Source organism: Canis lupus, chromosome 14, assembly GCF_011100685.1.
Source record: "Canis lupus familiaris isolate Mischka breed German Shepherd chromosome 14, alternate assembly UU_Cfam_GSD_1.0, whole genome shotgun sequence".
Taxonomy (NCBI): Eukaryota; Metazoa; Chordata; class Mammalia; order Carnivora; family Canidae; genus Canis; species Canis lupus.
In genome coordinates this window covers 786,460-799,911 of record NC_049235.1, presented here as the reverse complement: position 1 = coordinate 799,911, position 13,452 = coordinate 786,460, and the positions used below count along the sequence as shown (strand labels likewise).

At 53.3% G+C, this 13,452-nt stretch overlaps 3 protein-coding genes across 4 annotated transcripts in view; 1 reads left to right on the top strand and 2 right to left on the bottom strand.

Moving 5' to 3' along the window:
- Positions 1–5,540, bottom strand: part of OR6F1 (olfactory receptor family 6 subfamily F member 1) — a 70,158-nt gene extending 64,618 nt beyond the window's left edge. The window contains exons 1-2 of the mRNA XM_038557524.1: positions 5,363–5,540; positions 5,137–5,230 (exon numbers count right to left, since the gene is read on the bottom strand). Coding sequence (XP_038413452.1) covers positions 5,137–5,230; positions 5,363–5,540 — 272 coding nt within the window. The remainder of the gene's footprint in view (positions 1–5,136; positions 5,231–5,362) is intronic.
- A 1,488-nt stretch (positions 5,541–7,028) lies between these two features.
- JMJD4 (jumonji domain containing 4) lies at positions 7,029–12,141 on the bottom strand. Of its 2 annotated transcripts, none has more exons than XM_038556452.1 (6): positions 11,760–12,141; positions 11,446–11,611; positions 9,473–9,607; positions 8,918–9,185; positions 8,283–8,429; positions 7,029–7,441 (listed from the first exon to the last, which is right to left on the bottom strand). In XM_038556452.1, exons 1-6 carry the CDS (start codon positions 12,022–12,024, stop codon positions 7,139–7,141), a joined length of 1,284 nt encoding a protein of 427 aa, XP_038412380.1. In that variant the 5' UTR covers positions 12,025–12,141; the 3' UTR covers positions 7,029–7,138. The 2 variants fall into 2 exon arrangements, with proteins under 2 accessions (XP_038412380.1, XP_038412381.1); XM_038556453.1 differs by having other exon boundaries at positions 9,482–9,607; positions 11,760–12,139.
- Positions 12,142–12,239: 98 nt separating this feature from the next.
- The window catches only part of SNAP47 (synaptosome associated protein 47), a 45,853-nt gene continuing 44,640 nt past the window's right edge, over positions 12,240–13,452 (top strand). Inside the window, exon 1 of the mRNA XM_038556451.1 lies at positions 12,240–12,478. The gene's annotated coding sequence lies outside the window, so the exon portion shown is untranslated. The remainder of the gene's footprint in view (positions 12,479–13,452) is intronic.

The following is a 13,452-nucleotide window of genomic DNA, read 5'->3' as shown; positions in this document are numbered from 1 at the left end:
ACCGGGTCTCCAGGATCAGGCCCTGGGCTGAAGGCGGCGTTAAACCACTGAACTACCCGGGCTGCCCCAAGTGAAGAATCTTTAGATCAGACATCAAAAGCAAAGGCAACAACAAAAAAATAAACAAGACCACATCAAACTACAATCTTCTGCACAGCAAAGGAAGCCATGAAAAAATTAAAAGACAACCTACCTAATGAGAGAGAATGACTGCAAATCGTATGTCTGAGAAGAGGCTAATATCCAAAACATACAAAACAGTCATATAAATCAAAACAAAGCAAAACAAAAACCTCTGTATAAAAAAATGGACAGGGTGCCTGGGTGGCTCAGCGATTAAGCATCTGCCTTTGGCTCAGGGAGTGACCCTGGGGTCCTGAGATCGAGTCCCACATCAGGCTCCCCACAGGGAGCCTGCTTCTTCCTCAGCCTGTGTCTGCTTCTTTCTCTGTGTCTGTCATGAATAAATAAATAAAATATTTTTAATGGACAGAATATGTGAATAGATACTTTCCAAAAATGGCATCCAGGAGGCTAATAGGCACACAAAAAGTTGTTCAACATCACTAATCATCATCAGGGAAATGTAGGTCAAAACCATAGTCAGGTATCACTTCACAACTGTTGGAATGGTAATTGTCACAGAGACATACAACAGATGTGGTCAAGGATGTGTAGACAGGGAACCCTGGGCAATGTTGGTGGGAAGGTAAATGGGTGCAGCCACTGTGACAAATGATATGGAGGTTCTTGGAAAAAAATAAAATACAACTACAACATGACTCAATAATTCCTTTACTGAGTATTTGGAGAACACAGAAACACTACTTCAAAAAGATAGATACACTTGCAGGTTTCCTGCAGCATTATTCACAATAAGCAACTCATAGAAACATAGACCTTGAAGGCCTTATGCTAGGTAAACCAGATGCAAAGAGACAAATACCAGGTGATCCCATGTATATATCAAATGGGGGAAAAAAATACTGAACCCATCGATACTGAGAACAGATTGGTAGTTGCCAGATTTGGGGATCAAGGGAAATGGGTGAAGGTCATCAAAGGTGCAATGTTTGAGTGATAAAATCCATAACTTATGGAATCTTCTGTGCAGCACGGAGACTAAAGCTAATTCTGCGTGTTGGGGTACAGCTTCCCCTGCTATTTGAAAGTGCAGTGTTCCTATGAAATCTTTTGTAAGCAGAAATGATCTAAATAAGCAATTACCATTAATTTATACAGAAAAATTAGTGAACATGCTAAGACTCCCCCAAAATTACTTCTCTTTGGCTTATTTTACTTTTTTTTAAAATTTAAATTCAATTTGCCAACATATAGTATAACACCCAGTGCTCATCCCATCATGTGCCCTCCTCAGTGCCCGTCACCCAGTTACCCCCAACCCCCTGCCCACCTCCCCTTCCACTACCCCTCAGTTTGCTTCCTAGAGTCATGGTTTGTCACCCTCTCTAATTTTTCCTAGCCATTTTCTCTCCTTTCACTTGTAATGCCTTTCACTATTTCTTATATTCCACATATGAGTGAAATCATATGATTGTCCTTCTCCAATTGATTGACTTCACTCAGCATAATGCCCTCCAGTTTCATCCACATCAAAGCAAATAATGGGTATTCATCCTTTCTGATGGCTAATATTCCGTTGTATATATAGACCACATCTTCTTTATCCATTCATCTGTCGAAGGACATCATGGCTCCTCCCACAGCTTGGCTATTGTGGACACTGCTGCTATAAACACTAGGGTGCAGGTGTCTCGGCATTTCACTACATCTACATCTTTGGGGTAAATCTCCAGTAGTGCAATTGCTGGGTCATAGGGTAGCTCTATTTGTAACTTCTTGAGGAACCTCCATACTATTTTCCAGAGTGGCTGCACCAGTTTGCATTATCTTCAACAGTTGAATGTATGTATGTGGCTATTCTTTAGGATCTTCTACATATAAGATCTTGTCATCTATAAATAGACAGTTTTACCTCCTGCTTTCCAATTTGGATGGTTTTCTGTTTCTTGCTTACTTGCTCTGTCCAGACCTTCCAGTGAAATATTGAGTAGGAGTCATGAAAGTGTGTGTCTTTGCCTTGTTCCTGATCTTAGGGTGAAAGCTTTGTCTGCTGAGCATGATGCTACCTGTAGGTTTTTCATACATGTCCTCTATCATGTTGAGGACATTCCCTTTAATTTCTACTTTATTGAGTTCTCTTATCGTGAAAGAATGTTGGGCTTTATACAATACTTTTTCTGCAGCAGTGGAGATGATGGTGTGAATTTTTTTCCCCTTCATTCTACTAATCTGGTATAGGTTGCTCTTCATAGGTGGAACCCTTTAATCTCTGGGATAAAACCCACTTCGTCATGATGTACAAATCTTTTAAGTTGCTGCTGGATTATGTCTGCTATTATTTATTGGGGGGGGGGTTCTGCATGTACAGCATAGGGGATATTGGTCTGTAGTTTTTTTGTGAGGTCTTTAGTTTTGGTATGAGTGTGGTGTTAGCCTTGCAGAAATTAGAAGAGTTCCCTCCCCTTCTATTTGCTGGATGAGAAGAATTGGTGTTAATTTTTCTCTAAATGTTTAATAAGATTCAACTGTAGAATGTTCTGTAGTTTGTGTGCTTCTAGGAATTTGTGAAATTCATCTAGATTATCCGATTTAATTGTTCATAGTCTCTTATAATAAACCCTTTTACTTATGTAGGGTTGGTAGTGTTGTAACTTTGTTTCTGATTTTGAGTCCTGTCTAAATTTCTCTTAGTCAATCTAGCTAAACATTTGAGAATTTTTTTCATTTCTTCAGAAAAACAATTTTTGCTGATTTTCTTTACTGCTTTTCTGCTCTCAATTACATTACTCTCTGCTCTAACATTTTTTTTAATGTTTACTTTGCTTTTTTTCTAGTTCACAAAGTGAATCTTCTAACTGACCTCTGGCAATGCCAGCCTCAGGATCACTGTCTCTAGGTTATGGCTGACCAGGTAGCTGAACACTCACAGACTAGAGTGGCCCAGGTCACCATGACTCCGGTCTCATTGCTGAATCTCTTCTATGGCTGGGCATGATACCTGACCATCGAGAGGCCAGCCTGGAACCCTGTGAACCACCTGCTGCCCTAGGTAACTTCTGCTCTCTGGGAGTCTGAGGACTAGCTGACCCTGGCCAAGGAGCACCGCTAATGGGCATAGGGCCCTGCTGGCAACCAGGCATTCCCCTCACCCCTTTACAGGTATGGGTCACTGCCACTGCAGAGCACTCACTCTCACACACTGGGTCTGATGATTACAGTTCTCTCCTCATGTCTACAACATCTGCACATGACCCTCCCAAGGGTCCTGGCTCTGCTTCCCACTGCTCCAACCTTTCTCAGGGTAGGTGGAATCTCAGGTTCCACCCTCAAGGCCAATGGTGAATGAGAGTCCTGCCCCCCCCTTCCATACCCCACCACTCCCTGAAGACAGGAGAGACCCCCTTCACATACCTCACTCTTTGCCAGGTGAGAGGGGCAGCTGAGTTCCACTCATATCCCCTGGTAATGCTGCAAATGCCAGGCACTAGGGGATTTGAGACCATAGGGGATGGGGTCAGTGGGAAGGGACAATATCAGAAGAGGTGAGAGGGTAATTTAATTTTTGTACAGCAGGTTAAAAAAAGGTATATTTATTTGGACAATATTGGTCATAAATAGCAAAAGCCACACTTGAATACTCTTTCTACTATAGCTGGGAGTTGTGATTTTGTTCTTTCACTTCTTTCACTTCCAGCATTTAAATGAAACAGACTCCTCCTTCAATAGGAAGTCTTGCAGGGTCATTAGTCTTTTTTAGGTGAGAGAAGCAAGGGGGACCAGCCACATTTCTCTGGCTTCTCTGAGAAACACCCAGATGCCCCTTGCTTGGGGAACACGTCAGTATTGGGACCCTGGATGAGAGCAGAGATGGCCCCACAGAATCATGGCATTTAGAGATTGAAGGTCCTTTCACATGCAGGCAACCACTAAAATTTGGGAGCCCTTAAAAATAGAGACTGCCAGGACCATTTTCCTATCCCAGGACAGTAGCTGCATTGCTACAATTTAGAGGAAGAGGGAACATACTCTCCTTCTCTTGCTGAGATTTCTTCTGACCACCAATTGAGAAATTATAGTTTTCAAGGTCCAACTCTGGAACTTTATCAGCCCCAAGTGGGGAAAATCATACAAAAACAAAAACAAAACAAAAATGAAACAGGTGAGAATGCACAATGTGGAAAGGACAAGGCCAGAGGAAGGTTATCAGTGAACTGGCTAAGGGCAGGCAGGACTTTGCCTCTGCAAACCCTCCCCAAGGGCCCTTACCTAGATGTAAATCCTCCTGGGGTTCTTTCTCTGATCTCAGAACTCCTTTTCCCGCTGGCTTCTCATATAGGAGAAAGATTTGTGATGCAGAGTTTAGAGCTACAGCTGCATCCCATTCCATAAGCATTCCTGCTTCCTGTACACAAGGACCTGCAGCATCCCTGCAATGCCTTGCACAACTGCTCGCCACAGAGATGGCCCCCACCCCCCACCCCCTGGGTCCACTATGGTCACTCCTCTCTGGCTGAGGCCTGATGCTGTGTCTGGTTACGTCATGGGGGTGAGGAGGCTGAAAGATGCGGCCTGACCAGAGATGGGTACCAGCTGAAGCGACGACCCTTGGGCAGCCCTGAGCTGACCAGAGTGCCCTCCCATGGCCTTTCCCAGAATGAGCTGAAGGGCTACACCAGGCCAGCGAGGGAACCACCAGTGTGCTCATCACATATTGCCAACATCATCCCCTGAATACGCAGCCTACAGAGTTAAGAGCTGGGTGAATGAGGGGTTAGGCCCTCCTGCCCAATGGCTGCGAGTGTTACCGGAACACAGCACGGCTCACACCCACCAGGGTCAGTGACTGCAGGCTGTGGAATGCAGGTGCGTGTGCAATAGGTGGACATAAGATAGAGCAACATGGAGCAAGCACCCATGGAACCACACGTGGCAGTTCTTGGTGGCATAGTGGGCTGGATGGTATAGAAGGGACATGCGAGGAACACTGACAAATTGTGTGTGCAGCGGTCAGAGGCTTGCACAGTGAGTGTACAGCACCATCTAATGGCACACCATGAGTCAACAACCTGGTCCGCCAGGGTCCAGTGTGTAGTGTGCAGTGAGACATGGTCTGATGGCACAAAGTGGGCGTGCTCAAACCAAAAGCCTGAAAGTGAGCACAGGGGGAGGCATGCTGGGGAACGGGGGACACACAGGCTTGGATTGTTGTATGTAAAAGGATGACAAACAATGGCCATGCAAACCATGCAGCTGACTGGAGAGTAGCATGAGCACCCACCTTTGAGTGACACACAGCGAGTGCAGAAGCGACTGTATGGCAGTGGGACTGCCAGTGGTGGAGGCTGATGGGACAGAACATGTGAGCAAGGGGTGAACATGAGCCACACACAGGCACATGTCCAGACACAACTGTCTGGGGCAAGTGCAAAGAGCAGGGCGGCCTTGGGACTGTCCATGGCTGCTGTGCAAGGAGTGGTTGCTGGGTGTCGAGGCAGCATGGAGCAGAGCAGCACACCTGCCGAGTTCCAGCACGTGCTGGGAGTGACTGTCAGTCAGCTCTACACACCCGCTTGGCCAGACCAGTGCTACGCCAGTCACTCAAATGCCAGTCTCCATGCAGCCGTGACCCCATCCTTCAGAGGTGGTTAGCTCTGAACTCCACACAGCTTGATAAAGCAGATTCCCCTCTACACTTTGGGTGGGCCTCATCCTATCAGTGGGGGGCCTTTAGGCAAGGGCAGAGGTCTCCCAAGGAAGCAATTCTGCTTCCAGACCACAACGCACAGACGCTGCCTGGGTTTCCAGGCTTTGGGCCAAGACCACGACATCCATTCTCCCCTGGGTCCTTAGCCTGTGGCCTGCCTCACAGATCTCACTCACCAGACCCCACTCTCTCACTCTAGATATATCTTGGGGGTACCATGTCTCTGAAGAGCCCTACTACTGTCACTGTTGAGTGGCACATGGGTGTGCGAGGAGTGGAAGCTGAATGCTGCAGGTAAGTATGCCCTTCAAAAACTGGACCAGAGTGCAATGGTGCCTTTTCTCCTAGCAGAGGAAGCTGGGTAGGGCCAATGTGTGCAGAGTGGTTTTGAACTTGCTGGTCACCTAACATGGCCAGACCATGTGAAGGGTGGGAGGGGGCCTGCAGGGAGCCTTGAACACCTTGGGCAAGGTCCTGGCCCTTGCTGGGTCCCCAGCCATGAGGGTGGACTCAGAGCCAGATTGACAAAGGCAGTACTGTCACATGCAAGAGGGAGATGGCATCCCTGGTGCCAGCAGACCCCAAGTGGCACCTGAAAATGACAGACCCATGATGCCCGGGGACCGCCTGAGGGACGAGGTACGAAGCTTGGCTTGGTGCCCTGACCAAATAGACCTCTTTGGCTTAGGGCCCTGGGCAGGGGACAAGGGGGCAGGGGAGGCACAGGCCAGTAGAGGGAAGGCAGGCTCTACATAAATAGTGGTTCTTCTAGGATACAGACAGAGGCCCTGGTCTAGGGGTTGCCCTGGGCCCAAGTCTACACCCTACACGGAGAAGCTTGCTCCAGGGGAAGATGTAGGCAAGCACAAATGTGGTCCCATTGCAGAGGGGGCCCTGCCAGGCAGGCCAGCTGCCTCACCCCGCCATGGATGGGAAGCCTACTGGCTCGGATGCTGGCCTCTGCTCAGAGAAGGCTGGGGGCATCAACTATCCCAGCCACATGCCGCCCCCATTCCGGAGTCCCCAGCACACTCCAGGCCTCTGTGCTGCAAATCTCATTTGGCATTACCTTCCACCCCCCTCACTGGATCCAAGGCACTCTGGCTGAGCCTCATGAAGACAAGAAGCGGAATCTTCTGCACAGGCATCACAGTCCGAGGGATGCCAAAAGACAGGCAGGATAGTACTAGACCTTTAAGAGACACTTGAGACAACAATGGTTCAGCAGGAAGGTGACATGTCCGAGCCCACACAGAAGCACTGAGCTTTATTTCTGGAAGCGACACTAGAACAGACTGCCTGCCTCCCAGGCTGGTGCCTCAGGGTTCCGCCTGATCCAGGCTGCATTCGCTAAAGAGAGGCGGTGGTGACCATGACCTCTTCCAGCTGCTGCAAGAGCTCCTCTGGCTGCAGAGAGAACATGCTAGTGTCCAGTCTCTGGAAGTCGGGGTGGGCCACCACAGATGCCAGCACCTCTGCAATCCGGCTGACATCAAAAGCAGCCTGCTGGCGGCCCAGCCGAGTGTCCTGACTGTCCTCCACTTCACCATGGCCCATCCCTTTGGCCAAGAGGAGGAGCCTCCTTTCAGCGATGATCTTGAGGAAGTGGTAAAATTCTTCAAAATTGATCCCAGAGCAGGATCGCATGATGACCTGGCCAGAGGAGAGCAGAGCATGAGCAGTATCTGCTGACTATGGGTAGGGCCCAGACTGCAAACTATCTTAAGAGTGGTCCATCCCACCTGCACCCCGATGTTTCTAGCAGCAATGTCCACAATAGCCAAACTGTGGAAGGAGCCTCGGTGTCCATCGAATGAATGGATAAAGAAGATGTGGTTTATGTATACAATGGAATATTACTCAGCCATTAGAAATGACAAATACCCACCATTTGCTTCAAAGTGGATGGAACTAGAGGGTATTACGCTGAGTGAAGTAAGTCAATCCTAGAAGGACAAACAGTATATGTTCTCATTCATTTGGGGAATATAAATAATAGTGAAAGGGAATAGAAGGGAAGGGAGAAGAAATGTGTGGGAAATATCAGAAAGGGAGACAGAACATAAAGACCCCTAACTCTGGGAAATGAACTAGGGGTGGTGGAAGGGGAGGAGGGCAGGGGGTGGGGGTGACTGGGTGACGGGCACTGAGGGGGGCACTTGACGGGATGAGCACTGGGTGTTATTCTGTATGTTGGTAAATTGAACACCAATAAAAAATAAATTTATTAAAAAAAATCTGATATAACCACAGTAAATGTACAAAACCAATAAATTAATGGTGATATAATAATAATAAAAAAAAAAAAGAGTGGTCCATCCCTGATGGTGGGGACAGCCCTGGTCCTGCTGAGCTTCCCCCCACTCCCATTGCAGCCCTGATCCTGCTGAGCCTCCCCCTACCCCCCCTGCCCCCCGAGCCCTGGTCCTGCTGAGCCTCCCCTTCTCCCCCCTCCTCCACTGCAGCTCTGGAGAGCCCCTCCAGGCTACCCTACCTGGCAGTGTTGGTGCCAGTCAGGCATCGTGTCCCTCCACTCACTGACCTCCTGCTGCACAGCACGGAGCTCTTGCTGCAGGAAGTGCCACATATTGGCCAAGTTACAACCGTTGACCCAGTTGTGGTTGATGGAAATAGTGTCATCCTGAAAAAGGTGGGGCATGGGTGTCCCCATAAGTCCATACCAGACCATGCCCACCACTGTCCAGAGGTCCTTCCGACTGTCTCCCAGTGGATGCTAGCATGAAGAGGGGGCTGGTGTCTCCTGAGTCCATAGCTGACCCAAAGCAGGGATCCCAGGGGGCTGGTAACTACCCACTGCTGCCCAGGAAGAAATATGGAAGGGAGGGGAAGAAACAGAGGCTGGGACGGGGGCCCTTGCCCATAGCCTGTCCGTCCCATACCCAGGCTCTCCTAGAGGGTAGCTTGTCTGCTGTGGGATCAGGAGGGGGTGGGCCTGGCCCTCTCTCTGGAAAGGCATCTGAGACGTGCCAAGGGTGAGAAGGGCTACCGGGCAGGCCAAGGGGCAGACGACACTCTGGGGTGGGGGTCAGACCAGTGGGGCCCCAGGGCATCTCCCTGACCTGTCTGGGCCACGCTGCAGTCACATGCGGTGGGGTGTGCCCACCCTACCAGGTTGTGGACTTGGTGGTGCCACCCGCTGGGCACAAAGACCATCTCGCCCGCCTCCTGCGTGACCTCCAGGGGTGGGCTGCAGTGCTCGCGCATGGGGTACAGCTGGCTGTCAAGGAGTGCAGGGGAGGTCACATCGTAGGGCAGGCCACCGTGGCAATCGCGCAGGGCTTCTTCCTGCCCCGGAGGGAAGAAGAACCACTTTTTCCTCCCACAAATGTTGACAGACCAGCTGAAGGAGCGGAAGATGTCGGCATGGAACGGTGACCTGTGTGAAACCTCCTGTTGGTGCCTCTTGGCTCAGAGGCGATCTGCTTCTTCAGCACAGGCTGGCCACGGACATGGGCCCCAGGGTCCTACCTCCCCCACTTGAGAACACAAGGGCTCTAAGCAGAGGCTCCAGGGGCAGTGAGTAAGGAGGCTGGGGACTGGAACACCTGGCAGCCTATTCCACGGACTGGGCATCTTAGAGAGGCTCTCCCGGAGTCGACGGGGTAGGGGAGGGTGTGGGGGAGAGGCAGGCAGGGACGAGGCACAGGAAGGAGGGTGGCGCACAAATGGTACCAGGTGCCGGCAGGCCCCATGTAGATGAAGCGGTAGTCATCCACGTCCAGGATGTCCCAGTACTCATTGAGCCAGTCAGATGAGAAGTACATGGGCAGGGTGAACACATCCTCTGCCAAGGAGTCCCTGGATGGAGTGACACAAGGCTCTGGCAGGAGTGCTCACCTCCCCACACCTGTGCCCCCAACACACGGGAGAGCAAGTTTCAGAGCGAGTGAATGACCCTGAGGTGCCTTCTGGAGCCGGTGCCTGCAGTAAGGCTGAGTGGGGCCATCTCAGACCACAGCCACTACAGCCCGTGACCCCACCTAAGCCCCATCCGAAGAACGAACCACAGTCATAAACACATGAGCCAGCTTTGCCGGTGCTGTGACGCAGCTTGGGTGACCCATGCAGGCAGCACCCCATAACCCAATTATTCCAGACCACTCTTGCAACATTCCCAGGATTTCAGCCTCTGGTTGAGCTGGGGCTTTAAGTGCCTCATCTGCATTTTGCTGTTTTCCAGAACCTGTGGCCTCATCTATACTCTCACCCCGCCAGTGCCCTCGAATCTTATCAAGTGGATGCACGACCCGTGGCCCAGGCAGTACGGCCCATGTCCATCCATCGGCCCATGTCCATCCATCGAGGTCCCTCTCCCCTACCCCTCAACTCCCTACTCCTCTGGTCCAAGAGCCTGATCCCCACAACCAAACCAACGGGCCTCCAGACACAGGAGCTCATCAGCCCAAGGGAGAGCATAGCTCTCCCAGTGACATGTTGGAACAGGCTCTGGAGTAGCTCACACATCCTCATGGCCAGAGGTCATGACAGGGGAGATCCCCAAAACACCATGCCGATCTCTCTGTTCCATGCCTTGGTCACACTTCTGCTTATCCTTCAAAACTCCCAGAGCCACCTCTGCCTGCCTGACTCAGCCTTCCTCTGCTGTGTATTCTAGGGTTTCCAGAGAAAATACAGGATACTCAATCAAAACTGACCTTCAAATAAACAGTGGATAAGTTTCAAGGACAACCATGTCCCATGCAAAACCTAAAAGACAGTTACACACAAATACCCACTTCTTGTTTATTGGAAACCCAAAACCACCATGCAGGAGCATCTGGGTCTAGGAGTCCCTATGTGTGCTAGAATAGGAGTCCCTGAGGGCCAAGACCACTGTCCCTTGGCCAGCTCTCCATGCCAAACATGCAGCGTGGCAGGGAGCATCTGTGAGGTGCACTCTTGGATGGATCCAGAGAATCATAAGGAAGTGAACCCAGACTCCCTTTAGCATGCTGAGCCTTAGTTTCCACATCAGAAAAATAAATATTCAATTGTTGGCTCATTTATACAACACGAATTGAGCGTTTACTGTGTGTCCTGTGCCAGCTGGCTGGGGTGGCCAGCACAGCCCTGGGTAGGGGAATGGGCACAAAACCCAAGGACCCCCTCTGAGAGCAGGAATGCAGCCAATGGGTGAGGCTGCATGAGGGTGTGACATGTGTCCCAGAGCCCCCATCATGGGACCCCCTGGCGCGGGAGCAGGGTGAGTAGGTGGGGACCAAGCACAAGAAGGAAAGCTTCCTTAAAGTCAGTGAGTCACTGTTCACTGATGGAGAGTCTCCCCAGGCTGGGTACCGCCTTGCTGAAACAGTGGCTGAAAGAACCTGAGTATGCAAAGCAAGGCTGTGCAGGACGGGCGGCAGCCAGGGTGTGAGAACCGGCCTAAGCTGAGCGGACAAGCGCAGCACCCGACAAGAAGGGTGCCGCTGCCACCGCCAATCAGAGGCCTGGGGTGGCCAGCACAAGTCTGGCACACAGGCCGGGAGAGGTGGTCCCCTCGGCCCACCGGGGCTCCCAGCTGGGGGCCCTGCGATCGGACGCTACGCTGGAGGAGCCAGGACTGCACACCTCCCAGGGGGCAAGCTGGGCGCATCCAAGGCTCAGTGTGAGGTACAGAAGCAGCATCCGGCCTTTACCTGCACAGGTGCCAGTCCTTGAGGTAGAGGCAGCCGCGCGGAGAGGAGTAGCCCCCCTGGATGTAGTCCTTCCAGTAGCTGATGTAGTCGCGGAGGAGCATCTGCTCCTTGGGGTTGGAGTTGTACTCCCGCACCCCGCAGTTGGCCACGGGGACCACCACTTCTCCTGCGGCCAGGGGCAAGGCCGGAGGGTAAGGCCACTGCCCGCGGAGGCGTGAGCCCTACGGACGCACCCCCGCCCCCACCCCGCCCCTCCCGCCCCTCCCCGAGGGGCCACACGCCCCCGCCCAAGCGTCCGCGCGCCCCGCCCCTACCATACTGGCGGAGCAGGTGCTCGAAGTCGGGCTTCCCCGTGGCGGTCACCCAGTGCCTGCGGCTGCCCCAGCCCTCGGTGAACGCGCTGGAGAAGACGCACGGCACGTTGGGCAGCAGGTAGCCCTTGAAAAAGTCGGCGTAGGAGAAGGAGTCAGGCCCCTCGATGAAGTCCACGCGGCCCGGGGACGCGCCCACCCCGCCTGCTGGGCGCCCCCGGAGGCCTCGGAAGTGGCTCTCGGCGAACACGCGTGTCTCCCGGTCCATCCCGCGCGGGGCGGGAGAGCGGCGAGGGCCCCGGCTTCTGGGCCCCCGCGACCCAGCGAGGGGCACGGGCCGGGAACGCGCCACCCGCCTCCCGCCTCCCGGCTCCCGGCTCCCGGCTCCTTAAGCCGGGCGGGGAAAGGAAGTACTTGCTAAAACTACTTCCGGAGTAGAGGCTAGTGCGGAGACCGGAAGCTCACAGCCTCGGTGCCAGCCGGAGCGAAAGCCGAGCGGCACAGGAGCTCGGAGCCCGCGGTCGGCCCAGCGCGGCCGAGCAGAACCCACACACCGCGGCCCCAGTTCCGGCCGGAGCAGGGATCCCGGCGCGGCGGGCCCTGGGCGCACGCGCACAGCAGCCCGCGGACCTCTTTCTGCTCGGGCGCGAGAGCGGTCCGCAGCCCTCCGTCAGGCGGCGTCGGGCCCGAGTCTCGCCGCGTTCGCACCTGCGGTGATTCAGGTAAGCGGCTCCCGGAGTCTGTGGCCGTCCCTTGGGTCCGCCCTGCCTACCGCTGCTGCCTCGGGGACAGCCCCTTCTGCTGCCAGCGCGCCCCAGGCTGGGGGAGCTCGTGGGACGTGCGCCGGGCTGACAGCGGGGTCCCGGGGGCAGGGCAAAGGGCGGCGCTTGGAGGGGCTGCCGAGGTGGCGGTGGACGGGGCGGGGGGGGGGTGCCGGTGTGGGGCGTGGGCGTGGGCGGGGAGGCTGGAGAGGGGGCTGGGGGGCTGGGGGGGTGCAGAGGAGGTTTTGCGGGGCTTGGAGGCCGGAATACGGTGGAATACGGAGTATCTGAGGGGATGCTGGGGAGCCAGAGGGATGGTAAGGACCCAGAGGGGATGTGGGGGGACCCAAGGGGATGCTGGGGACCTGGAAGAGATGTTTGCGACCTAAGGAGATGATGAGTGGCTGGTGGGGAATAGAGGCCTGAAACGCGAGTTTGGGGGAGCAAAGGTGAGGCTCTGAGGCTGCACTCCAGCAGGATTGGAATGGGGGGGCCTGGGTGGGGGTGACCAGCAAGGGTCTGAGCGCGTAAGAGAAAGTGTCCTGGGAACACAGCCTAACCCCGTTGGGAGGGAAGGAAAGAAGGCGGGCTGCTTACTGTGAGGGCTCTGCAGATGATAGGCACGCAGAGTGGGCAGGCCTTCACACACCTCACACCTGGTAAAGCACTCAGGTCCTTGAGGGAAAAGCAGATGCGCCTGTGTCATCTTGCACCTGGTGAGACACTCCTGACTCAGTTCTGTAGGAATGTGTTAGAGCTCTGAGGTGGCAGTTGGTGACTGTGCCTTGTAAAATATGGATGTGGGCTTACATCATTCCTGAACAAAGGGACCCTCTGAGTGAAAGGGGGGGCAGAGGACGCCCCTTTATTAGACGAGGAAGATACCACTGTGTTTACCTTCGCAGGTGTGATAAGGAAGGCCTGGGGGTGTTGGG

Bases quoted from the DNA above. Each gene is read 5' to 3' on its own strand.
- JMJD4 (XM_038556452.1), bottom strand. From the start codon at position 12,024: ATGGACCGGGAGACACGCGTGTTCGCCGAGAGCCACTTCCGAGGCCTC. The intron at 9,608-11,445 runs GTAAAGGCCGGA...CACTCCATCCAG, and splicing joins AAGGACTGGCACCTGTGCAG to GGACTCCTTGGCAGAGGATG. The intron at 8,430-8,917 runs GTAGGGTGGGCA...CACCTTTTTCAG, and splicing joins ACCACCAAGTCCACAACCTG to GATGACACTATTTCCATCAA.